General features: G+C 42.4%; 2 protein-coding genes across 4 annotated transcripts in view; one reads left to right on the forward strand and one right to left on the reverse strand.

Annotated features, from left to right (window-relative positions):
- The window catches only part of runx2a (RUNX family transcription factor 2a), a 48,439-nt gene that overhangs the window by 16,201 nt on the left and 4,376 nt on the right, over positions 1–27,862 (reverse strand). Inside the window, exons 3-5 of the mRNA XM_035431708.1 lie at positions 7,810–8,072; positions 4,754–4,910; positions 570–674 (exon numbers count right to left, since the gene is read on the reverse strand). Of these exons, the coding sequence (XP_035287599.1) occupies positions 570–674; positions 4,754–4,910; positions 7,810–8,072 (525 nt within the window). The remainder of the gene's footprint in view (positions 1–569; positions 675–4,753; positions 4,911–7,809; positions 8,073–27,862) is intronic.
- The window catches only part of supt3h (SPT3 homolog, SAGA and STAGA complex component), an 82,489-nt gene continuing 62,620 nt past the window's right edge, over positions 7,994–27,862 (forward strand). Inside the window, exons 1-2 of one of the 3 annotated variants that reach the window (XM_035431727.1) lie at positions 7,994–8,111; positions 17,549–17,646. In XM_035431727.1, coding sequence (XP_035287618.1) covers positions 17,549–17,646 — 98 coding nt within the window. In that variant the 5' untranslated portion in view covers positions 7,994–8,111. Of the gene's footprint in view, positions 8,112–10,173; positions 10,256–17,548; positions 17,647–27,862 lie in introns of those variants that run through there. The other 2 variants (XM_035431737.1, XM_035431719.1) reach the window with 2 other exon arrangements.

Consider the following 27,862-nt stretch of genomic DNA (forward strand, 5'->3'; position numbering starts at 1 on the left):
GTTCAGCTTGGCCCCGCGATTCGCCCGCACCTGCGGAGCATTCGTCTCCGCGCTGTTTCATCCCGGCAGCTGCCAGCGAACAATGGCGCTCTGAACAACAGCGCCGCGACCACAAAGAAAACCGGCACAAAAACCGCTTTAAAAAAGAATCACGGCTCATTTCTTCCCCCGTGAGCCGGGTCAACCGGGTACAGAGGCGTACCCTTAAAGATGACTCTGATATAGCAATCCACAGAAAAACAAACCCTATCTCAGACAACGAGATCAGAACCAAACATATACTTAAAAATGACTGCCTAAAAATGCTAATGTGTCAACCTTCGCCACTTTTCTCTTTTTCTCACATATTATGATTGCACAATGGAGGCCTTGGCAGATGAATGACTATTGAGGGCAAAGGTGTATCAAAGTAAATGATTACTGGGGCAGTGGTCACCAAAGTCAAAAATCAATAGGGTAGCGGGTTACCATTGTAAATGGCTATTGGGCTGGTGGGTTATTCCTGTATATGGCTATTGGAGCAGTGGGTTACCCCAGCAACTGGTTATTGAGGGTTTTAGGTTACTCACGGCGTGGTTCACGTGGTCCATCCACAGTAACCTTGATGGCTCGGTGGTAGGTGGCCACCTGGGGCGGGTTGGAGAACACAGTGATGGTCAAAGTGAAGCTCTTACCTGCAAACACAAAAGGGTTAAAGCTCTGTGAGTCACATGCATGACATATGCTTTTACTAGCACTAACCCCACCCCCCTCACACACATACAGCTCAGAGCTCTGTTTGAGGGGGTTCAAGGCTTTTGAAGGGACAGCTTTGTGAGTGCTTGTTGGACTCCACAGTAATGAGTGAAGTATGCGGGTGGTTAGAGGAGTCACACAGTGAGGCCTGCAATCTGCTGAAGAAGCAGGAAGAGGTGGGCAGGGCAGGAAGAAGTGGGTGGAGAGCTGGTGAGTCAGTAAACCGGCCAGCCGCATGCAGCTCCAGCCATGTGTCAGACTGGACGGTGGGCCATCTTGCCCCTCCTACTTCTGTGGCCAATACCCACTGGGCAAACACTCTTACACCAATCAGCAGACATATGTTGATTACGCTGACCAGCAGTCAAATTCATCTTTTTGAAAAAAAAAAAAACAATAACAGAAAAGGTTTTCACACTTTAAACCAAACTGCAACGTCCCTCCGAAACCTGTTCATGTTTGCCCTGATGGGAGGTGTCATGTGCTGTTTGTCCATGAGGCTCTGAGCCTCACTCTCTCTCTCTCTCTCTCTGACCGCCTTCTGTCTCTGTCTCTCTCTCACATCCTATGTGATGGAGACCCTGTTCCTTTTGAGACCTTTCTAAGATTGCTAGCATGGCACATCCTCCCGCTATGCAGTGACTCTGAAATTTGAGTGATTCACAGCCCCCATCTGAGCTGGCGAAATGTTGAGCTCCATACCAAAGTTCTTTGATCTGAATTTCCAAGCACTCCTCAAACCTTGTGACACATGATCATTCCTGACAGACAGAAGGTCACTCTGTGCTATGAGATCTCTCAAACAAACAGAAACTAAACAATAAACATATTGACATTTAACAGCAGATTAAACAGCTTAGTCTCAGCGAACAAAAAGCAAGTGTTCTGGGGCTTTGTTGCATTGTGCATTTGAGGAACAACAGAGGTTGTCCTGCACTGCTATTCCACCTATAAACACTTTGAGCATCTCCACAAAAAAACCCATGACACCTGCACATGGCTTCACTTTACCTAAGGATAATGAACGTGGAGCTAATGGACAGACTGCACCTATCAGATTTATTTGTTGGGTGACGAGACAGGGAAGGCTGAAACCCTCTCTCCCCGAGTGAGTTCTGATAATGCTCCGCCCCTGTGCTGCTGCCCATCAGCAATGACACAGTTAGGAATCAACACCAGACCGTGGCATGTGTAACTGCAGTGAGAAGCAGTGCTTTAGCAGGTCAAGCCATTGAACAGTGGTCCAGTCCAGTGATGAGAGAGGTTCCAACCCTGAGTGGGGCATAGCCAAGCCAGTGCAAACCACGGCCCACTGTTCAACCCCTCAAACTTAATTGCATATCTTCTGCTTCTGAAGGACAAACAGAGGTTCTGTCTTTGTGGGGCACCATCTGGGGGAAAACCAGGGGTATTACACACCATGTTCAAGTAGTGTTGAGGATTGTGACATGTATTTTCATGTTCTGAAAGTAACTAAGCGGCAGGGGATTCACACCATTCTGTTTTAGACCAGTGACAGCTACTCATACTTGTGATAGCAATTCCCTAAACCAGTGTTTCTCAACCCTGGTCCTGAGTACCCACTGCCCTGCATGTTTTAGATGTCTCACTGCTCCAACACCCCTGATTCAAATGAATGGGTCGTTATCAGTCTTCTGCAGAGCTTGATGATGACCCTTTCATTTGAATCAGGTGTGTTGGAGCAGGGAAACATGCAGGGCAGTGGGTCCCCAGGACCAGGGTTGAGAAACACTTCCCTAAACCATCTACGTAATACATTAAATAATATATGTGCTAAGGCCACTGACAACTACTTTTGTGATAGCTATTCTCTAAACATTCAAGGTAACACATTATGTATGCGCAAAGGCTGGCCAGTAAAAATCCGGCAGTAGGCAAGGGAACGACAAAGGGAAAGTGTGTCCCAAAGTGCCTGTTCTGAAACTATCACCTTCTTCCCGCACCTCACTACAAGCCTTCTCTGCTGGTTCAGTGATGATGCAAAATGGCTCACTGAGGGGCCCTGACATGAAAGGAAGAGGGTTGAAGGGGTGGTTTGAGCCATAGGGAGGGAGCTAGAGAAGGGAAGAGGGAGGGCAGATAGATTGAGAGGGAACACCAGAAATCTAGCCATGGAGGAACAGATGGAGAGAGAGACAGTAAAGCACTCCTCCTTGGGACACAGAGGCAAGTCTGGACTACACTCGCTCCTTCCCTCTCACCCTCCCTCGCTCCCTCAGGCACAGGGCCGCCCGTAACCTTGATCCAGCTGCTGGCCCCACCCTCTCGAAAGGACCCAGAGTGAAGCAGGCCACTTCAGCCCTCATGACAAGAATGGAGTATCAGGGAGGGGGGGCCTTATTTTTCATCTTCACATGAAAAGTCGGCCAGCTCCGACTGCACAAACATCTTCACGTGTTCAAAGAGATATATCTACAAATCTACACGCGCCCCCAACATCAAATGCTAGCACTGCTACATACGCTCACACTGTCTGAGCTCTGCAGTTAAGCATGTGCGTGTGTTTCCTAAGCGCGTGAGTGTGTGTCGATAAGCAGTTAGGGTGTGCCGCTGCGTGTACTGTATGTCTCAGTGTTTGTGAACGCGAATGTATGCGCATGATTATGTTTTATGTGTGCATTGCGCGTCTTCGTTTTAATGAGCAAACAGTTCCACATACAGCTGGTGTAAGCATGCTGGTGCGTCTCCAACTTTGATATCGGTAGAAAGGAGGAGTCCTTATAGAGAGTTCTCATTCCATTTTTTTCATATTTATATTGATATATTCTGAGCTTTTGCTACAGAAATGAAAAAAACTGACAAAACATACAAGTATGGTATCAATAGTCAACTCCCTTGTCACGAAGGATTCCCCATGAAAACATTTTATATTTTGGTGAAACTTTCCTAGAAAAATTAATAAAATCAATACCACGAAAACTACCCAATGAAACCACCCTATTCGATTTCAAGTCAGAGTAATTAGTTTATTTGTAAATTTCAAATGTTACACAAAGGAGGGGGACATATTTTAATTTATCCAGTGCTCAGTTTACCTCATGGCGCATTCTGTCACTGATAGTAATAGCTGGCTTATAGTAACAAAAATGTTTCCGATATCTACAACTGCATTTGTGCTCTGTGTCAGCTTATCGCACCCTCAAAATAGAGCCCCTCATTTTCCGGGAAAATATCTACCACCTTGAAAAACATGAACAGATGCACCTCCAGTAGCGCCTGTGTTATTTCACCGTAGGCTGTTCATTGCACAGCTACTTTGAAACATAATTATCAGATTCCTCACGCGTGCAGTGGATAAATAAGAAACACCGTAACACCCTCTAAAAAATTATGCTACATTTTAGTGGCTAACCACATGTAAAGGGGTTGCTTCTGTAAAGTAAAATGACTTTGTCTTTTCATGTGGGTTGGGATGTAGTTTGACAGGTATACCGTGTCAAAAGAATAAACACAGACGCTCTTCTACCTCAGGACATAACCTTTACATGACAGATGTGGTTACACGCAGGGCAACCTCATAACAGACGCACAATTGGAGTCTTAAGTAGTTTAAATACTCATGACAGGGCACGGAGCACAACTTCACATACTCAAGAGCAACGCAACGTGCGGCTCAGTCTGAATGGAATTCCACCAACTCAAGCAGCTCAAACGGTCAGCAGACCGACTGGGAAACCAGGCCCGTAGCCACAGACCAGGTTTTATTTTATTATTAAATAATAATATGATGAATTAAGGTTTATTCATGCATGCATTACTTGCCTCAATAAACAAAAACAATACATTAAATAAGTACTACATTGTAAAAAAGTACAAATTCCAAAAAAATGTGTTTTAGATTATACTGAATTCTGATTTTATTTAAATATATTACTTACTCCAATAAATAGAACTGATAGGCTTTTAGAATATTTTGGGAATATACAATATTATTAATTGATATATCAATATGCAAACATAAAAGATATGTAAACATTCAGTGAGTGAGTTGACTGACCTCTTCCACTCCGGCCCACGAACCTCAGGTCATTGAAGCGGGCCACCTGGTTCTTCATCACAGCCGAGGCATTCCGAAGTTCAGCCGAATAGTTCTCATCGTTGCCCGCCATCACCGTGACAACTGTCCCATCAGGCACCTCTCCCAGTGCCACCACCTGCGTGGCCAAGAGTGCAGCCGTTGAGGAGACGATCTAACGCATAATGCCCAGGCCCCGCAATGAATCATATTCCTCTCTACCCGCACGCACAGTGAGCTGGGGAATGAAAGGTCTCTGGCAGAGTCTGCACAGTACCGTGACAGCTGAAGATCTTTCACTTGACTGTAACGGCACGAACCTTGCTGAAGATCTTTCACTCTACAGCGGACTGTGCAGGCCCTGCCGAAGACCTTTCAGTCTACAGCTGACTGTGACTGTGCAGGCCCTGCCAAAAACCTTTCACTCACTGTAACTGTGCAGGTCCTGTTGAAGATCTTTCACTCTACAGCTGACTGTGCAGGCCCTGCCAAAGACATTTCACTCTATGGCTCACTGTGACTGTGCAGGCCCTGCTAGAGATCTTTCACTCTACAGCTCATTGTGACTGTACAGGCCCTGCCAAACTACTTTTCACTGTGGATCTTACTGTATGCTGCAACATAAACTGTTCAAATGAACTCCAGATGGCGAACCCATCCACAGACCTTATGTTTGTTGGTTGGTTGGTTGTTAATAACCCATTTGTAATAATAATAATAATAATAATAATAAGCATTTAGTTTGAACATGCAACGTTCCCAGTGAGCATACATGACACTGTACATGTTTCTGTTATCATGAGCAAACTTAAATGGCTTTAAGCTGCATTTTAAAAAGTACCATCTCTCTCTCTGGGATTACAACCAGGGGTCATGTGGTGTAAAGATATTAACTAAACCACCAATCTACCAAATGGCCTCGTCTTGTGCTTCCAGATCAAAGGAATGTTGAGTGGCTGATTTCTAAATGACCAAACCAAATAGAGCAATCCATATGAGTCCAAATATACAATTATCTATTAGGACATTGCGATATTTATTACTTAGACCTGTGCAACATCAATAAGAAGATGAAGAAGAATTAATTAATGAATTTATAGCCAGGTTGGTGTAGAATATACTGTGACTCTCAATAACTGGACGTTACATCATTTTGTATACATCAATAGCAACAAACTTTTCAGTCATGTCTCACTGGTAATGAATATTCAAGAGCTCCTGCCTTGACCAGCAGTGTGTCAGTATAACGACAGCAGGGGAAGATCTTTCAGTGTGAAATAATGAGTGGAAACGGCCCACAAAATGCTGAGAGGAACATGTGACTGAAGCTTTACCTATCTATACGTTCAGTATACGAAGCAGAAGTAGCCCTTTGCGCAGTTACTCAAAATGCAACTCTGCTGCCAAAGTGGGTGATCTATTGACATTTTATTGTCTTGTATAATATTTGAACAATTCCAACTCTCTCTTCTGTGACTGTCTTGTGAGGTGTTTCTGAAACTATGCAGGGAGTCAAATGATTTTTTTGTGATAAAGAAAAAAAAAATCTGAATGAGCTTTGGTCAATATTCTCATATATTATGATATGCCACATTCCAGATATTGTCAATATCTTCCTCCTAGGTGCACCACTACAGTGTGATGGTAGAAACTGAGGCTCACTTGAATGTACATGTCTTGATTCCTGTCAGGGTGAAGGGTACGTGGGTAATTTTTGGTAGCCTAAATTCTTGATCAATATTTTCGGCACAGCTTGGAGACTTCTTGAAAAAAATATTTTTTAAAAATCTGTGCGTGCTTCTTCATGGTCCCATGACCAGAGTATTTTCTGTGAGCTTTTGTCATAACCCTAAATAACCCTGGAATATTTTTAAACACTTAAATCAATGCCTGTGCTATGTTTTCATTTAATCCATAACACACACATGCACACGCACACACACGCACAACACACACACACAACACACCCACACACATTTTATGGGATTGATTAATACTGTTTACAAGGAACAAAATATTTTCCTTTTCGTTTTGAAATATATCACTATAACATCACTATCAAGGCCTTCTGTTATGCATCTGCAGTCCAATCTCGTGGCTCTTTATATATTAATATAGTCACTTAGTCAGGTTACTGTCCTTTCATAAACAGTGAATATTTTTTGACTGATTGTCCCGGCGACAGTTTGCCTTTTATGCTAATTTCATTATAATAACCCTGCATCTTAATTTTACATTTATTTTTTTATAAATATATATCCCAATGTAATGTAATCTCAGATTAGAAAATGAATAAAGGGAACAAAAAAATTATTTGTCCAAGTTCCACAAAAAGTTCATATCAATACAGAGACTGACACTTTCAAAGTATCCTATTTTAGGTGTTAAAAACTGTGTAAATAGTTACAGTAAAACTTTATCATCCTATCGTGACCCATCACTACATTTAAAAATGTGTAACGTAAAACACGTCCCAAAAGATATACGCGCTGTCTGAGAATACTGCCCTGAACCATGATTATTAACTGTTTCTGACAACAACAAAAAAAAAAAATACTGAAAGACACGCACATTTCAGCTGTAATGAAATTCCCCGTTTTTTATTAGCCACGCGATCGCAAATTAATGAAAGATGCATGCGTCCGTCGCTATGAATAGCATGCCTTTCTCGGATTTCAGGTGTTTCCAACAGTGCGGTAAACATGTGCGGTAGCCCTTCTATTTTTAAACATCGACTATACTTGTAACTGCATAAAAAACTTAATTATTTATCTCATTCCAAGCATGGTATTGGGAATACAATCTGCTTTCCGCATCAGACCTAATTAGAATTCAGTGCTTTTAAAAAATATATAATTTATGGAAATTATCCTGATCATTTCCAAAAAATAAAGATCTAGGCTACTGTAAACAAAACTAGCTTTTAGTTCGGGTAATGTGCAGAAGTGATGCATTTCTTACGATTGTTTCACAAAGATATCGAGCAACTATTAGCTGAGAACATTAAGATAAAAATGTGAACAAAAACACGAGCTTACCTTGAAAGCGACGGGTAGAGTTTTATTACACCTCCAATGAGATGGCAGGATGGAGCAAAGGAAATTTGGACTGTCAGTCCGGACAAGTTCGGCGGGGTGGTCAGCGATGATTTCCACCATGGTGCGGTTATCGTGCGGCCGAAGTCTCGGCACAGCTGGAGACGTGTCTTGCTGCCCTGTCGCTGTGTTCACATCGCTCATTTTCCCCGGGACAGGCTGCAGACTACTGGACGGGGGGCTGAACCTGCGGCTCGTGCTGGGATCTACGGGAATGCGCATCACAACACTCTATATTATAGAAGGTAAGACGGCTGAAACAGACATACAACTTAGTTTTTTTGAACGATACAATTTCCCCTTCTAAGGTAGCAAGTAGGCTACAGCTGCGCAGACAATACAGAAGTTCGTTCTGAAGAGCGCAAGTGTCGGAGTGAATATCTTCGGCGTTCTCTTGACACACGAACTTGGGCTAAACTTTGATCACTGCAGATGTTCGTTAAAAAAGTCACTTTTTCCTTTGCAACTGTCCTAAAATAACTCCTTGCCGATTCCTGTCGTTGTGAATATGAGCGCTTCCTTGTCAAAGAAAAAAAGAAAGAAAGAAACCAGTCTGGCCAGCATGTAGTACTGTTGAAGCAATTTTTTTGCTTTTAGTTTTCGCGAAAGAATAACAAAAAGTCTTCGTCGAATTTGGTATCCCACACACCAAGTGACACTAAACACCACACGATCAGTCTACCACAAGAACAAAGCCAGAAGCCTTTTCCAAGTAAATGTGATATTGCGTAATTCGAACAGGACATTAAAGGAAAACAAGTTAAACAAAAGCCAAACAAAAACTTTCACGGCCGCCAAAATATCTCAGTTCAATTATATTTCTTCTTTCTTCTTTCATATTTCCCCTTTTGAAACTGGCAGGTAAACTTTTTCAAATGTATCCACAAAAAATAAAGAAGCGTTTGATAGGGTTAAGGGGTGATGTAAGAATTGCGGTTGTAGGATGAAGAAGCCGAAAACTGCCACAAATTTGTGTCCCGAAAGTGTGGTTAGTCTTTGGAGGGAGGGATGCCCAGCGCTTGGGTTTTGTGGTTTATATATGTATATAGCCTATAGTCAGAGAGACGATCATTATGCTGATGAGACCCAAACACGTGGTAGCCTGTTCAACGCCCGTCATCAAAGTGTATTCAAAATAAATACTGCAATGTGGGAAGCTCTGATCCAATCGCTCTGTATAGTCCATTCACTTCTTGACCTAGATATATCCTTATCATAATATAAAATCTAAAAAAAGAAGAAAAAAAAACTGTCAAATATAAAAGCCCCTATGTCCCTGTAACATTTCCGCGAGAGAATGAAACGCTAAGGCTCCGCCATCGGGTAATAATATAGCCTATAGCCTACATACGGGTTTGCGGAAAAAATACAACACAACAAAGCACGTCTTTGTTAACTTTTAGTGTAAGCCTGTCACATGAAACAGAAAAATCATCCAAGGATCCGAATGTTCAACTTATAAGGAGACGTTTCCTGAATAACACAACACACCTGAGTGTAGCGATAAACTACTTCCACTTTCGCAGCATTTCTCCTCTACTTCCAACTGCAGGATGCATTCTGACAGACCTATGTACCGTTAAACTTGACATATAGCATATTCTCATAGCTTTCATAAAAAATAGAATTAGCCTATATGAATTGGAGAAACTACCGATTTAAGGAAATCTCACAAATCTCTTTATTTTCTTGAACAAACAGAACCTCCAACGAACAATCTGGCCGTGAGGATAAATGAATGACTCATTTCCTTTAGTCTGAGTCAGAGAAAAAGACATTCAGCTATATTTCGGTCATAGACGACCGATGTATCATGAGGGCAGTACATGTCTGTTGCCCTCATTCTTATTTATAAAAATAGCTTAGCCTACTTGTCTTTGTTAGGCCTACATGTTGGCTAGTATTGCGACATAACAACAACAGCAATAATAATAATGATAATAATAATAATAATAATAATAATAATAATAATAATAATAATAATAATAAAGAAGAATTACAGCCAAAAACCAATAACAGCTAAAGGGAGATTAAATACACAGGAGCTATTAGGTTACTATACATAGGCTATCACATAGGCTATCTTTTTCTGTCATAAAATGTATATTTTGTTCTCTTGTTAAAAGACTGGTAATTGCACAGACTTTTATAAACAATGAGCACATTGCGAGAACACACTGGTCGCGCGACAGTCATTGCTGCGTGTAGTTGAACGCGTCACAAAAACTACAAGACTTGCATTTACTAGCGAGGAACGTTGAGTTATGTAACAAATAAGAACTACAACGACCAGCACACAGTACTTCCGTAGGTTGTTTTGACGTCAAAAAAAGTTGCTGAATTGCGGTGTGTACGAAAAAGAACGTTTTGAAGTACATAGCTAATAAAGGTAAGGAGACGCTTTCACACGCAGCTCACTGAGTTTGTGCCACGAAAGCTGAAAAAACAGCGTGCATTAGTTGTAGATAGATAATCGATCGACATATTTATCCAGATTATCTCCATTTTGGTGGAAAGTGACTCGTAGCTAGCTAGTTGGTAGTTTTGATTATTGTATTGTGTTAAGGCTCACATGATCGCCAGCCAATCTGTTCAGTTAACTAGACGAGTTCGCTATAAAAATGCAAATTGCATACTTTTACATTCATATATGGCTGGCTTGATTGCAGTTTGTTTTACTAGACAGCGGTGCAGATAGCAGATAGCTGGTCAATGCCACGGGAATGCCCAAACTATTCCTATTACTTATCGTGAATACTAACGAGATGCTGTTGTTACTCGCTTACTTTTTAAAACGGCGATTAGCGTCTGAATATAACGTTAACATGTTGCTTGCAAGATATAGGTAGCCATCCAGCTGTTGTACAGATAGCTTGTCGTTGGCTACCATGTTACCTGCTTTATAGTGGTCCCGTTATTAAATACGCTACAACGGCTTCCAGTTTTGCTGTGTTTTTGATTGGACCAGAATGTTTTTTATGTGCGATTAAGGCTAGTTTATACACTTACAGTAGTTACTGACAACCTGTCCACTTTATAATGACCGTATATGGACATGGGGTCCGTGGTTTTAAGCGAGAAAATATACTTGAAGTTGTTCAATGCGGCTTGTATAGCGATGCTATGTTTTCAAAGGCCCTACATATGGACACATTCGTTACATAGACTTTGTTAACAATAATAAACACAAAATCAGTTTTTATTTCAGTCCAGTAAGTCTTTCCTTCTTCGTTTATATGCACATGAAGTTCTTGTCTGTGTGAATGCCTTAGCCTACATTAGCCTAGATACTTAAAATGGGAGGGATTATATAGAAAAAGGGCTGTAATTTGGACACGGGTCACTTGATATATGTAAATACCATCACATTAAAACCTCACATTAAAGCTGAAAGTGTAGCTGCATATTAATTGTTTTCTTAGATATCCACTGTACTGGAGTACAAACCCAAAACAAGAAACATTTTGTCACTGTCCAAATACTTTTGCATTTAGCTGTAGGTGTGTCGAAAGCTACCATAAAGACGACTACACCAACATTACCTCAGAGTGTTCACTGCAAGATACAAACTACTGGTAAGGCCAGCTTAGTGTTTGCTAAAAAAGTAAATTACAGAACTTTTGAGTTTTGGAACAGTCTTATGGACAGATGAAAGGAGCATTAACCTATACCAAAGTGATGGAAACAGGAACGTATGGAGATAGAAAGGAACTGCTCATGTTCCAAAGTACCCCCGTCACCTGTGAAACATAGTGGAGGTAGTGTTATGGCTTGGGCGTGTGTGGCTGCACTGGAACTGGCTCAGTTGTCTTCACCGATGATGTGACTGCTGACGGGAGTAGCACAGTGAATTCTGAAGTAGCCTATAAATAACCATTTTATCTGCTCAGATCCAACCAAATGCCTCAAAACACATTGGATGGTGCAGCAGGACAATGACCCAGACATACTGCTAATGTAACCATGGGGTTTTTCAGGGCCAATAAATAGAATGTTCTCGACTGGCCAAGTCAATCACTCGTCCTGAATCTAATGGAACACGTGTTTAACTCACTGAAGGCAAAGTGCCCCAGAAACAAAACAGAAGCTGAAGATGGCTGCAGTACAAGCCTGGCAGAGCATCACCAGGGAACATACCTGTCTGGTGATGTCTATATGTCGTTGACTTCAGGCAGTCATCAGAAGCAAAGGATTTGCAACCAAGTACTAAATATGACAACTATCATATTATGTCAAGTTGTCCAGTTACTTTCGTTTCCTTAAAATGGGAGGTGCTGGGACGCTATAAAAAGGGCTGTAATTCCTACACTGATCACCCGATATGGATTAAGGCCGATAGTCGGCACTTCAACCTCATATTCACTGTTTTATTTTAAATCTGGTGTGCTGGAGTACAGACCAAAACCAACAAAAATGATGGCACCCTCCCAGTACTTTGCATTTAACCTTACTTCCAACGGAAAATAACACATTTAAAAAATCAGGAACACACGCGCAACCTCTAGTAACACCGATGTTCGGAGAATCCTGTTAATTGTGGTTCTACAGACATGATTAACATGAAGACTCACTAGATTAATTATTTTACAGCCCAATGAAATCTATTGGTTTTAATATGCATTATTGCGCATGTAGTACATGCGGAAATAACATACGATGACCGACCTACGACTTGGCGTACATTAGTGAAATATTAATTTCTGTTGCTTTTTTAGGATGTGTGTGGGTGGCTGTGTGGGCAGGGGTCTATTTTAGATCACTATTTTGGATCCACGTTGAAAACATTTCGAAGTGAAACATATTTAGGATTTACACGCCTACACTGTTTCGAATTTACGAGAAGATACAATATTATGTAGCCTATTTTTTCCTATTTTTTAAATTGGACCAGACTAGCTTGCGAACAACAAATTGCTTTCTTATAATGTCAAGAATGCGTGTGCATATTCATTGAGACTGGTTCCAATTATTTTTTCTTAGTGTTTTCTTATAGTGTCTAAGGCAAATTGGATCTGGATGCAATACATTTTCTCCAGGGGGACCTATGAATAAAACATCATCATAAGAGTGTTTGGGCATGACAGAGGCACGCAGGCACTTAGCGAATAAAATTATTGAATGGGACGGTGGAATTCCCCGGCGCATATGGGGCCAGACCGGGAGAAATTCCACATCACTGTCTGAAATTAAACTGAGTCACTAAGACGTGCAGTGAGACGTTTCCAGGGGATTGAGGCAGGAAGAGAAAATACCTACTGCAGCCGAATATTGTTTCGTGTGTGTTTCGTAGGCACTGTCTGTCAGCTTGTCAAACGCTGTTTTACGGCTCCCGAGTGGACTTTGCCGAAATTACAGAGTACCGTTCTTCCCATTCTGTGCTATAAGGCTCTTGGCTGTTGTGTGTTCGATATGCGTTCTTTTACAGCGGATTCATAATATGCAAGAAGCACGACGTGCACTAAGCTACTTCGCATATGGAATATTAAAACGCACAAACACGAGAATAAAATATCTAGTATTTAGACGTGTAATGCAAGTTGTCATTTCAATCAAGGCGTTTTAATTTCTGGAGAGTCCGTGTAGCCTATATTTTTCCCGCCAGAAACTAATCTCAGATTTTATCAATTACATGGCCTATTTTAGTGGCATATTTGCAAGGCCTGTTGGTTCTTTTTGTGGTAGGGGCTCAGAATGGACGAGTAATATCTCAAGTATAGATGAAGCATTGTTATTAATTTTATTTTAATTTTTTGTAACGTATTTCAGAGCAAATGTCACATCTTAACTGGGATGTATTATGTATTTGATAGGCTATATGATATGTTTGGTCGGCCAAGGCAATGTTTGGGATGTTGATTCTTTGATATCTTAAACAAAACAAATCTGTTCTTTACAATTTAATAACTGTGCGCCTGATTTTTTAATTAAACGACGTTGCCTCATCTCTTGTATTTATTTTAAAAAAAGAAAATTATTTGAGGAATACTTGGTTCAGAAGAAGCGGGTAAGTAGAAAGGACATTTTTAATATAGGCTACACTTCTCTGTTTTATTGTGAGGCCATCCCACCCCGTCCTTTCAATTATAGGCTAAATATCCAATAGCCGTGAATACTGGTTTTTGAAAAGGAGGAGAATGGATTTTACATTAGCCTATATGTAAAGCAGAGAAGAGGATCAGGCCCGGGACGGCCGTGTGTGGCTGCTGCTGCGGATGTGGCAGAAAAATAATAAATTTTGAAAAGCTCTGAGACGTTATTGGCACCTCATTACAGTGCAGAAAAAGAAGTGCTATTGGATTACATTTCCTCTCTCGCTGCTCGGCGCACCAAATATGTTTTTGATTTCCTAAAATTAAACGGATCGACTATAGATTTATAGCACTGATGAATTGGAATAATTAGCCCATAATGCGTTCTGTAAACCGATTTTTAATCAACGGAGCAAATACTTTTGGGTGAGGTTTAATTATGCGGAGTGTTTCCCGCATTGATACCATTTTATGTGAATCTTTATTTTAAATTGTAGTTCTGTTGCCATTTGCTGAGCTCTTGGCAGATTACGTGAACAATTACATGAAATAGTCATAAAGGAGGACGTCTTAAAATGTGACGCCTTTATTAATGATTCCATATAATTCAAACCACAAAACCCGAAAGTAACCCAGAAAAAAAAATAAAAAAAAATATATATCCCATGTTCTGTGTCTCTAGGTCAAGATAACAGTAAATCAATAAAATTAATTAAGCGTCTGTAGACTTTAAAACTTAAAGCTGCTTAAAAGTATTTAATTATTGTAGGGGGGGAAATGAATAGAAAATGCTCCTTTATTCTATATATTCAAGTTCAGCATCATGTTAAAACCATACACATTGAAGCAATCTGAATTAATTCACCACATCTGAGTTCATTTGGCTAAATATGGTAGCCATCTGCCTTGCAATTCAAAGCGAAACTTCAGCTTTCATCCACGGTTGGGATGATTACAGTAGGATTTCAAATTTTGTGTTCAGTGTCGGCAACTTATTGAATAAAGCTGTCTTGAAAGTTGTGCTTCTGCATTTGACACTACAGACCGCATCCGATGCCAGGAAACATTCTGACTGAACGTCCAAAAAAATGTTAGTCTAACGTTCATAACGTTGGAAGGAAATCTATTTGCATAGTCGTCCTTTGATCCATTGAAAATATTGAAGATGTCAGGTCCGGTTTTATAAGCACCAACCTCCTGGCTCATTGTGTCGTGGCTCGCTCAGAAAAGGCTGTCCACCTGTGCGATTTGACAGTCAGATAACATGGCAGACCATAGGAAGCCGGCGGTTTCCCGCTCTGTCGAACCCGCAGCTGTGCTCCAGGTAATGTTGTTCAAGTATGGCCAGCAGAGCGTGAAATTTCACATGACTACATCTCCAAATGTAAAAACGTCTCTGCACAGGTCAGCGGTCGCGCATGAATTTGACTGTGTTTGGATACGGGATAGGACATCCTGTCGGGAGGCCTGCGTTGGGCAAGTGGTGGCATTAGGGGCAGGCGAGCAGCAAGGGATGAAGGGTGAGGTATCACTGCACCACATGATGTTGTGGCGTAAACACACTCTTGATTAAGGCCGCAGTCAGAGACTTAGTTTTTTTTTTTTTTTTTAAATCTTTTTTTGTGCTTTTCTATAAACTCTGTCAGCTGTCTCTGTGTCTCAGATTTTTTTAGATGAACTGCCTTTTCTGAAGAGAGGAGAGCAGTTGGTTGTTTGGTCCTTATTAGCTGATGACTGTGGGGGGCCTGTGCTCTCTCAGCTTCAGACAGGTCTCAGGTCTGCCGTGCATGGTTTTCCCTGGATTATCTCCCTTACACACTGGTCTCAGATCAGTGCTCAGCACATCATGCAGCACTTATTTTTATTTCACTGGGGCCTGGAGTCGCAATTTTTGTCCAGACTAAACTTTTAAAAACATTACATAGATTAACACCATAGGTCCTGTAATGAGTCAGTACTCTCAAGCTAAATAGTTTCTCTGGTGTCTTGTTTGCAACTTCCACCTTGTAGGCTACATAATACATTACTTGTGCATGAGAATAATCAAGTTGTTGGATAGTTTCTTACTGACCTTTTATTACCAGTAAGCAAGGGTGGGCAGGCAGCCATGAGCTATGGTTGGTGGAGTACCTGCTTTTGGCCAACGGATTAAATCAACACTTGCGCTCTTGTTGTTGCTTCCTGTGATACTGCAATAGTCCAAGCATTTGTATGAGGTTCACTTGCGGCACACTCTTATATTTCAACAATTGTAGCTTTATACCACGCTTTGGATATTTCTGATCTTAGACCCTTTGAGCAAAGGCACCTGGTGTAGTTCAATCAGTAAAAATGTAGTCTAAATAAAACTACCAGGAATTTATAAACACAACAGACATATTGATTTTTTTATGTCTGGTAAAAGGCTTTATGAAAGCAGCACTAAATCACAAAATGTATGAAGGCCCATTACTTAGAAGCCACAGTGATAATTTACTTATCACTATCATTTACTACACCTTTTTGCAGTATGTATTCTTAATCAGCCAATTGAAATTGGGAAATTCAGTGGCCCACTTTTCTTGAAAACCTAGACATGGAAAGATTCACACTTACATGGAACTAGGATTTTGGTGCAGAATGAGTCATACTTTAGTTTTAGAGTAAACGGGTTCAGAAACAGCACTGGTTTATGGAAGTACAGTGTTTTCCAGTCTTTTGATTTGAGATGCAATGCAGAATATTGCCCTTCCTATTTGGTGTCATCCAACATGTAACGTGTTTATGTGAATGGCCGAAGCGAAACATGGCAGTCAGTAGATGTGCTCATGTAGAATCGGCCATCAAGCGCGTCAGGCACGAATCTCATGCGTGAAGGACCAATCTCACAATCACACGCCTAGGTCAGACATTTCAGTGAAAACCACTGCTGGATTTTCAGAACGCCAAAGAGCAAATTTGGCATAGGCCTAATTTGATACAGTAGGTAGTGTATGTGCAAGTGCTGCATTTCAGAAGGAAATGTGTCAGTTCTCCCACACTCAACAGTGTATTTCACACCTCCCCTGGTGATGGTTCCTCCCAATCCCCTAACGATTTCTGTAAATGTACGTTTGTTTTTTATGAAACTAGAGATCTAGCAGCTGTTTTTTCCCCAGATTTTTTGGAAGGGAAGTGCCTGCTGTCACTGTTGCATAGCTGTCCATCACGGGACACACGATTTCTTGAATGCTGACCGGCGAATACATGCTCAAACAGAACCCTCCATTACTCTGCACAAGACATTCAACAGAACAAAATTGTCTTCACTGTCTGGCTGTAATGTTTTTCCCACGGTGCGCAGGAACTGCCGCCGCGGGCTGTGCATGGCAAATTGTGGTCACTCACTCACTCACTCACGGACGACCTTTGAGGGACGTTTTGTGGGACGCAGGCGCAGGTGGTGCCAGCTAAAATGTGTCTGCGGAAGTGAGTTGCGCCGTGGGTCTGGACGGTTACGTGCCTGTTTTTTCTTTTTTGGGAAGGGGCTGACTGTGCCCTTAGCACACGTATTGTGGTACTACTTGCCTCAGCAAGGAAACATTTTCTCTGTGAAGTGGCTTTCTAATCGCTAACACGTCGGGAGAAACTTTTGCCTGTTGCCACAACACTGAGTGCTTTGATTTGCCCCGCAGATGAGCTCCAACGCCGCGAGCCCTGTGTCGGGCAGCGCCAGTGCCGGGAGGACTTCCGGAAAGGCCACCAGTTTCATCCCCGAGCTGCAGAGCATGATGTAAGTGCCCCTCTCTCTTTTTGTCATTCATTCTCAAAAGGATCCAGTTGGAATATTCTTTATTAGCATGACTGGATTTGTCCACTGTTGTCAAATCATTTTAGAACACTAGCTAGGAAGAATGCACTCAGTAGAGTGCAGACCACTGCCAGGGCACTACAATCTCCCCACACATGAATGTGCACAGCAAATATCTTGGCAGTCCAGTCGTTACATTTGGATATATGTTTGGCCTGATGGTAGCGGAGGAAAGGTCATGGGGTCACCTCTTGGATCATGAATGTGCCCCGCTAATTGTATGGTGATGCGGCCATTGCTTTTCTAGATTTGTCAATCACAAATTGAAAGTTTCGCCTGATGGTGGCGCTAATGGAAAGATCATGAGATCACCAAAATCAATAGCTTTCTTCCCTTTGGGAACGTGAATGTGCACAATAAATTTTATGGCAATCCGGCCATTACTTCTCTGGATATGTCTGTCACAAATGGATGGAGGAACGGATGGACAGACGTCATTACATAACCTGCTTAGCGGAGGTAAACATAACCCTCCTGCCTTCAGGGTGAAACAAGATGGTGTACACACAAAATATAAAAATAATGTATTTAAATATATTTAAAAAAAAAAAAAAAAAATGGATGTTTCCCACTCCCAAAATACAGTATAGTGGCAGCAAACGTTTGCTGTTTGGCAGCAGTGGAAAGGCAGTCGAAATTTAATCCTTTCTTGAGAACGTGTGGCATGGCTCAAAAAGGTGAAATTTAAGAATACAGTAAAAAAGCTAATTGAGTTCAAATACAAAAAGAAACAAATACAAATGTAGAGATGGAAATGGATGCACCCAAAATATGTATTGATGCCTTTTATTTTCTCACTAGTTCTCAATGCAGACAGCCTTATGAAACAAAGGAAAAGTTGGGGATTATCATGCTCGCCTATTCTATCAAGTGTTGGGTGCCGTGAACTGGCAGGATTGCACACCTCTATTTTGTCACTTCTCAGAAGCTACGCAGCTAGCTGTTTATGGCGCCACGTTTCCATGGCGAGGCTGTGGTCACTGAATCTGCATTTGATTAACTTCTGGGCTTGTATGGGATCTTACTTTGACAAGGTATTGTGCCATGGTATAATCCTTGTTCAATCTCTTTTGTGTTTGATTAGTTTTGTTTTGTCAATGTTTAAAGTACCGTGTTCAGTTTTCTGTCGGAGTCAGCTGCTTTTTATTTAATACATTTTCAGTTTGTACTGTTGACACTGCCGTTAACCGGGTGTTTGTGAGCTGATTTGCTTCAGAAAGTTTTTTTCCCAGGGCATACCAAGCTTCATTAGTGCATCTCTTTCTCTCCCTCCCTTAAAAATAAAATCTCTTTATCACAGTTCATCATGTAGATGCATATAGGATGCTGAGTGACTCTGGTGAATGTAAGACAGTGTTTTGTACAGGGTGTTTGGCACATAGTGTTCTGTGTGGAACAGTTATTCCCCTTCTGCTGAGGTACGTTTCAAACAAATAATCATTTTCTCCTTCGTGATTATCAAACGCAGATTAGTTTGGGCCGCACAACTACTACTTGTCCTGCAATTCCGCCTCGCTTTTGAGAAAAACAAAATTCCCTTGGATGGTGAAAACAAATCTCTCTCTCTCTCTCTCTCTCATATTGCTGTTTACTCTGGTGTCACTGCTGATTGCAGGGATCGGGTAGCGGAAAGCCGGTGGTCTTTTTCCGCACTGAAGCGGATCCCACCCTCATCAAAGTGAGAAATTTTCTCTACCCAATCCCGCACTCCACATGTTGTGAGGACGTTTCAGCAGTCTCTGCCACTTCAGAGCAACCCCCCCAACCTCCACCCTTGCGCCCATGTTCTGGAGTTCTGGAGCCAGGGGGATAGCCAGAGTGCCCCACCCCTCCCTGCCTCACCCTACTGTTGCCTTCAGGGAAAGTTAAGGGACGAATTCCAATTAAGCTCGTCTGCCAAAGAGCCATAGAGGCTATGGGGCTGCCCCAGTGAAGTCTACGAGACTCAGCTTAATATAACATACAAGAAGTAGTGTGGACAGCCAGAAGGGAACTGAAGGCTTGTATGGGCTGTTAGCGTCAGGGTTATAGCTGCAGACCGCGGTCTGTCTGGCCAACTATTCAGCCTTTGTCCGTTTCTGTTTAATCAGACGCCTAATGAGATGACTCAAAACAAACCCTCCACCATGTCTAATGTAGAATGAAAAAAGGGTCTCTTTAATGTACTAATCATTGCCAAATGGACATGCGTGTTCATAAATCACGCCCAGGATCGACTGTGTTTAACACTGCAGTCTTAATTTAAGTTGCTAACTTATTTTCCAGTTCAGGATGACATAACAAGCCCTGAGTCTTTCCTTGAATTTTTTTTCGCTCCAAAGTTCCTGGAGCGGCAGTGAAAGGCTTATAAAGCTCTCCAAGTGCTCCATCTTTGCAGACCCATATTTTGCAAGACTCTTAATTGCAGCTTTAAAGAGGAGCCTCGTAGCCCTCCAGTTCAGAGTGCTGTTTTTTCGGTCTTTGGCAGGATATGACCTAACCAAAATGTGGATATGAAGAAATGATGTTTCCTTACTATATCCAGAGGGCTTGGAGCGTATTGCTGATCCATGGTGGTTGCGGGCCCACCCAGGATTTGGTCCAAGGTCGTGCTTAATTTTTTTCAGTGTGCTATGAAATACCTCATCGGTAACGAAGAGGTAAAGGTAGCAGTCACTGCATATCTGGGTATACCTGGTGATATCAGACTTAGCAGCATAAGAGGGCAAGAGGCAGATTTGCTTCTATGATGCATTAAAACCTTTCCTTAATCAGCCAGTTGGATGCTACTCTGCCCTGAAGCTGTTCAAAGATTGGCATTTTGGGTACTGTGGTGGAGTTGGTCAAGAGCTGGACACTCCTACTGTGCCATTGTGTGAAACTCTTGAATCTGTATCCAGCTGTGTAAATAGTTTACTGGTAAGTAGCATGTTAGTTGTACCGGTTTAAAGCTTCTGTTAAGGAAATGAAAACTAGGTATTAATATAATGGCAGCAGTTCAGAGAAAAGTATGTACTTGTTATTATTTACCCAGCAGATGCCTGTACTTAAATTGTGTATTGTGTGGCAAGGGAGCTGCGGTGGTCGCGAGGGTAAAATCCTGAACCCATCGGGGAGAAAGTGCCGCCGATGGCATCCGCTCCCGGCGGACGAACTGAAGCGTTTTCCGCTTCCTCCCGCCGTGGCGCTGGGCCCGCCTGCCGCCTTCGCGGAGGTCTCTAATTGACATCACTTGTGCTCGCGGTATAAATAGCAGCGAGCTCTGCGGCTCGTCAGAGGGGGAAGATCGCAACTGCCGAGCGGTACTGCCCCGCGTTTCGCCGGCTCGGTGACGCCACCGACGTTCCCGTCTCCCGCGGTGACGGCACAGAGTGGCGGCACGGGGGAACGTTAAGCCCAGGGCGCGCATGCCACCCAGTTCGCGACGAGCGAAGGTGACACAAAGCAGCCGCGTTTGAAAGCGGGCTGGTAACTACGGGCTACAGCGTCAGAGCAGACAGCAGGTTTACTGTACCAAGCATGTCAGTCAGGTAACTCTGGGACACCCAGAATTAGTAGTGTGTTTAGTGTCTGCACGTCCGACTCGTAACTCTGGGATGAACAGTGCTTTCAGTGAGAGTCCACCTGTGTTCGACAGCAGAGCAACAGGCAGAAGCCATTCTCGTTACAAAAAATATGATTTGAACAAATTCCCGAGTATTTTGAGTGTACATTCTAAAAAAAGCCCATAAATATTAGCTTATTTTGGGCAGAGAGCCACAGTGCTCTGCACCAGGTGCTAAAGATAACAGAGGTTCGGACACATTCCGCCCCGCACACTTTCCTCTTCAGCGAACTCGACTAGCCGACATCCTCCCTCCGAACTGCTGGAGAGTATTTATAGTACTGTACATCTGTAAGACAAGCCCTTCTGTTAAAGCCATGTCTGGTGTTATTCATTAGGGGACTCATAACTAATATCACATTTCTACTGTAAAGGGAGAAATTTGCCGGGTTCAGACTTTCCTGTAGTAGATAGTTTTGTAGGTCATGCAAGACTCACTAGAGACACAAGGCGGTGCGCCCATCACGGCTACTGTGAGGTCCACCCTTTCTGTCGCTGCTGCATCTGGCGTGTGAATCCTTTTTTTTTTTTTTTTAAAGAAATAAACTGCGCAAATATTTGGGAGAGTGGTTGTTAAACCTTCAGGAGATATTTTCCCATTGTCTTTTGTTTCTCCATTCATAATATGTTTACTCGTGTATTTATGCTTGTCCATGCCTGCGTTCGCGTTTGAACGTTTTTGTTTGCATGTGCCTGTGCGTGTTTGCGGTGATGAATCGCATCACGAAGAAATGACGCGCTGACTGTTTGTTGCCAATATCTGCCGAACGGACAAATACGAAACAAATCAAACACAGCGTTTTAAAACGACAAAATTATGTCAAAATTAGTAAACGAATGAATGAAGCGTTGGAAATGTGCAGGGGACCAGTAACTGCTGAACAGGTTCTGAGGAGTAGAATTCCATTTGAATGTAATTTTTAAGAAAAGACGTGGCTAATTGTTCCTGCCGGTTCTCTTGCGATTGGCATCTGTGGATTTTGTGCTGTCTGCCTCTTACTTCACTACTGATGCCATTGTTCCCGTACATGTGCAGCAGGTAGGCTATAACTGCAGCATGTCCTGAGTGAGTGCTATGAGTTCCTCAGTGTGTTGGTGTTTCTCCTGAAAACAACACACACACACACAAATGCTGAGTATGTACACATACACACTCCCACATACTGTAGGATGCTACTGAAGGTTCCCTGCAGTTCCTCTTGAGTGGTTGAGTCCTTAGGGAAAGTGTTCGGGTTGGACGCACTGTGGATTTTAAATACTGTCTATCTGTTTGATACGTCCAGCCAGATACTTTTTACCGGTTTCATTTTTCTTATTTTTTAAGCAGTTCCAGGGAAGTGTTGTCCCTTTAGGCTTTGGTGATTGTCTGCAGTGGTTCTTGTGTGTTATATTATACCGAGGGTACTATCGGTGCTTTGTTATATGGTGAAGACTGCCAGTATTTCCAAACCATTTTATGTTGTTAAAAAACATTTTTTTTTTTTTACAGTTGGCTTGAGATGAGTGACACTAGAAACGCACAGCAGTAATAAGCTGCCTCCCGTTGCCTGGGTGACCAGACTGTATGGAACCTCTCGTCTCTGGGGCAGTTGTTTGGTAGGAAGATGAGCTTCAGTTTCTGAGAGGACCACTGTGTGAACCCCTGAAGTTCACCCACAGCATTAAGCCTATGAGATGAGACACACTATTGTGTGTGTGTGTGTGTGTGTGTGTGTGTGTGTCTGTATTTGTGTGTGTGTGTGTGTGTGTGTTTGTGTGCCGTTCTGTGTGCATTTTCAAGCATGCGTGGGATTGTGTGTGCACATGTGAGTGTATCCGTGGTTGATGTGTGGATGGGCGTGTGTGATTGGTTTAGTTTCCTCTGTTTCCTCTGTCCTACGTAGAGTGTGCCTGGAACATTCTCAGCCATTCACAGGATGAGGTCAAGGTTGGCATGGAGTGATTAACGCGCTGATATCAGTTTCCTTCTAAATGCACATATCGTCCTGCTGTGTTCTGGGACCCCGATGTACAGAATATTCGGTACCACTGTACCATGCTTCATACACTTCCACAGGGAGGCAAAGGGCAGACCGTAATGCAGAATTGTCGATCCTGCACTAGTAACGGGTGGAACAATATGTAATTCAGGCACGACTAAAAGTACTTTTCATCATCGGCTGGTATTTTATCTTTTTGCAAAAGAAGCGCGATTTCTTTCGGCAAGCGTGTGCATGTGGAAGGCTGCGCTGTTAAATGGCGGTGTAGTAGGATTGTTTGCATGGAATAATGGTTTGTCCCACTGACTGTCTTCAAAAGCACATCTTCATATTGAGCTTTCTCGGGGAACAGAGGAGTTCTCTGTTCGTAAAACATGCCGGAGTCTGCGGAGGGCATTTTCACAGACCTCAAATGAGTTCAGACACAAAGGCAATTTACTCATTTAAGAACTCGAGGGGGGGGAAAAATGCACGCTTGTGTCGTTTCCAGAGGTCTGTCTGCGCTTCTCGTTTTTCGTCCGAAGTTTTGGGCGCGTCTGCCGTGCTGCGTTCGCCAGGCGGCGGATCAAAGCTCTCTATTTATCTTTTACGAAGGCGCGCTCCCTCCCCCTGCGTCAGCGTTCGTCTTTCCGTCGTCGGATTTGCGTTAGCGGCGCAGGCTCGCGGCGCGTTAGGCAAACTTCATTTCCCGGAACTTTCTGGGCTGATGCTCTGCCTACTTGCTGGTCTCCTTTGTTAACTCTTTTTAAAAAAAAAAATATTTTCGCACTCGGTGAAAGTTCCGGCGTTTTAGAAACGGCGCCGTTTCTGAAGACGAGAAAAAAACAAAACGGAGCCGGCGTTGCTACGCGCAATATTTGTCAGCACAATGTCGCAGTCGGCGCGGGCGAGCGCCGAACACAAAGCTTTACCGCCTCCCGGTTTTTTTTTATTTTTAACGTTGATAAACACTGCAGATTTCACAGCGTTTGGAGGGGGAAAGGATCGCATTCAATTACTCGACTGGTGAAACATTGCTTTCATTTAGTTTTGACTAAAGATTACGCCCTTATTATTCTGGCTTTAAAAGCTCCGACAGAAAGCCTGGCGCTGCGTTTAAAGCGCGCGGGAACGGCGTTGTTGGCGGTGCCAGGTCCTTTGGGAGACCCCTTCTGATTAATTTTGCATCAGTTTTTTTTTTTTTGTTTGAGTTTTCGAGAGGATTTTTGGTTCGATGGCGGGGGAAGCGCGTCGTGGATCTGAGGGCCGTACATTAAAGGGCGGCGGGAACTATAATGCCTCCGTCAGCACGACGAGTCAACAGGGGGAACCACACACACACACACACACACACACACACACACACACACGTACACAAACACAACACACAGCGGCACTCAAGCACAGGCCTGTTCTCTTTAGAGCTCGCGCCCCACATCTTTGCCTCACTCAAAGATTCCACTTCACAACGCAAAACCAAAGAGACGACTGAGTCTTCCACTGCGCAACACAGATGCTAATTATAAAGTTAGGGAGATACCTCGAGAAGTTTGAGTGAGACGGCTGTAAACTTTCTCTCTCGTGTTTTCTCTCGACCGGTTTTGGCGTGATGGGATTGCTTTTCAGTCCACATTCACATCTCTGAAGCGATGAGACCAACCTTTATAAAGGTGAGAGTGGGGATAATAAACACACGGTCTTGCTGTTTGCCCTCCTCTTTTGAAGGATGGAGGAAGGGAGAGAGAGAGAGAAAGAGAGAGAGAGACCGAGGTTTTTGTCACATTCAGTAATCGGTCTGGTCAGATTGTGGTCAAATGGCGGTCATCTCGTGGTCAGATTTTGATGAAAGCCTCAGAAGGATGTTTTGTATCCCTGGCAGCAGTCAGGTTCTCTCAGGTGTGTTTACAGTACTCTCAGGACATGACACTCAGGTGGCAAACAGGTGAGACACGATACCCCCGCCTCTTCTCCTGTGTCCCCGTCTCTCGGTCTCTTATTCCTGAGCTTACTCACGCTGCTTGGAAGAGCAGCATTAGAGATCGTATCCGTGTGTGTGTGACAGCATTAATCACTGCCACACTGCCACTCCTCTTTTAGTCCAACATGAACCTGTACCAAAGTTGTGCTGTGCGCTACGGTGGAGAATAGGTGGGGTCAGCATTGATGTTGGTTTATATGGTCCAGAAGCACTTTAGGTAATTTTCTGTTTGTTCAACTAACCCTTACTAATGCTACAGGAAGTTGAATGGGGTTGACAACTTCTAAAAAGTGAGGAAAAACATTCCAGAAGGTAAACTGTTAACGGAAGCTGACACATTAATAGAAGAAGTGCTGAGGGGAGATTTTTATTCCTAAAACGCTTTAAATCTGTTTCTTAACCCTTTCAGCTCGGATGACTGGATCCTCTGTGGCCTTTGTTTGACACTGAGGAGATGTGTCTGGTTTTGTCCTCCAGTGTAAAATGTATCTTTTAGTTTAGTTCCTATTCAGGTTAGCCAGTATGATTTATAGAAATGTGTGTATTTAATACTCTGTTGCGTTGTTTTTTTGCAGTAGATAATCTTCCGTAGCAGCACGTTGAGGCACCTTAGCGAGACACATTGAAGGTGTTTAAAATGTTCTTACAGCAGTGGAGGGGAACAGGCAGTTTCTAGAAGTCTGAATCTGGAACAGTTCCTGCTCTCATTTAAACAGATACCAATCTTTACCACTATAAAAAATTAAATTGAATACAACCACAAACAAAGACTCAAAATTGGAACAATACAGTTTCCCCCTTCTCTTAAATTTTGCAGAAAGCTTAATTAGCTTCTTGAGTTGCTGTTAAGTGTCAAGTTAAACAGAATGCGTCGATATTCTATCCCGTAATGACATAAGCTGAAACACAACATTGAGATTCAATTGATGATTAAGTGCTTTAAAGTTTATCATTAAATTATATCGGTGAATTGAAACGTTTTTTCTATGGTCTGTAGATGTCACAGATTATTAAAAATAAAAGTGTATATGCTTAGCGACATTCCAAAATGGTGCAAGGTGAATGAGGTTTTATTTATTCTTAATTATGCTTATTTTGTTATGAAACCATGCATGCACAATGCTGTTCATACAGTAACTTATGTTTGTCTTCACGTGTTTGGACAATAATGTATTTGGGGCTCATTAAAGCAGAAAGGGTAATTTATCTTCCTGTTGGAGAGAGATTAAGACTCAGTTTATTCCACATTCCCCTGAAGGTTAAATGAATGAAATAAAAAATATTTGGCCCCTTTTCCTGTTAAGGTTAAATAAATACTGCAAAACAATTTGGCCCATTTTCTGTATTGAGGAGAACAGTCTGCTTCTCTACGCTGGAGAAATTCTTCATTGCAGTATTGACTCAGCCCCTCATTTAAATGCTTCTAGCTGAAAATTCCCCTAATCTGCAGAACTGCCTTCTTCATTTCCCTGAATGTTAAAGAGGATATTTATAATGCTGATGATGGTTTTATGCGTAGCGTCTATTCTTTCTTATTCTATTTGCAACTATCAAACATATTGTCAGTTCCGTAGAAGAGTCTTGAGAGAATGACAAGTAGGCATAGTTCAGGTATTGTGAGTCTCTGATTAGCTGCGTATGTGATATGTGGGTCCTGTAGAGTCTTAGAGAAGAAACGTAAGTCTCGAACACACAGTGAGGGTTTACAGTGTTTTCATAACATACTAGGGATGATCTCCACAGTCTGTCCAAAGATTTAAAGCTATGAATTTAAGCTGGGGGGGGGTTTACTTTGTAGATTAACAAAAAAAATGAAACAAAAAGTCCCTCACTCGGGCAGCCTCATGGTGTGCTGGAAGCTTTTAAGTGTGAAACAGTAGGATTAAGATACAGCAGTTATGCCGCATTTTCTCGTCCGGTTGTGTGTTTTTGCTTGCCTCGGATGCGTTTCCCACATACTTGCATTCGGTTTAGCTTTGAGAAATGAATGCACTTTTGATTGTATCAGCATGAAAGAGCCAAGCCTGCATCGTACCGTATGATTGTCTTCACTAGCTTCTCTTGACTACTTCACTAGTACTTGTCTGGACTCGGCATTCAACACTGAATTTGTTTTTGTTTTTTTTTGATCATCTAACCCTTTGCATCTGAAAGCAGCGGAAATGTGGCAATCATCTGTTCAGTTGTAGCTAATTAAGATGTCTCCTCGAATCACCTCAGGATTGTGCGAACCGGGTCTCTCTGGTTCACAGTTTATTGAGTGGGTCTGATTCGGGGATGGTTTGCTCCTGCCTGTATTGAGGTTTCTGTGCTACGCCTTAGAGGGGCTGACTGTTTATTATTGTCCCGTTTGTAAGGTTGTGTTTGGCTGGGTGTGACTCTGGAGTTTGAAGCGTTTGATTATTTTAAGGAGCTTTCTCCAGGTTTGCTCAGTCCAACCCCGCATGTCTGTACGGTGTCTGAATAGTTTATTTCACTGTTTCCGAATGGGAAAACCAAATTAAGTTGTATGTTATTTTAGAAAATTACTATTCTTCTCTTTTAAATATGTTTTATTTTGTTTAATATTTCTTTATTGTCATGAATCTCTGTTTTTGTTTCTGTATTTTTTGTAACTAC

This window comes from Anguilla anguilla, chromosome 1 (genome assembly GCF_013347855.1).
Source record: "Anguilla anguilla isolate fAngAng1 chromosome 1, fAngAng1.pri, whole genome shotgun sequence".
In the NCBI taxonomy this organism is placed as follows: Eukaryota; Metazoa; Chordata; class Actinopteri; order Anguilliformes; family Anguillidae; genus Anguilla; species Anguilla anguilla.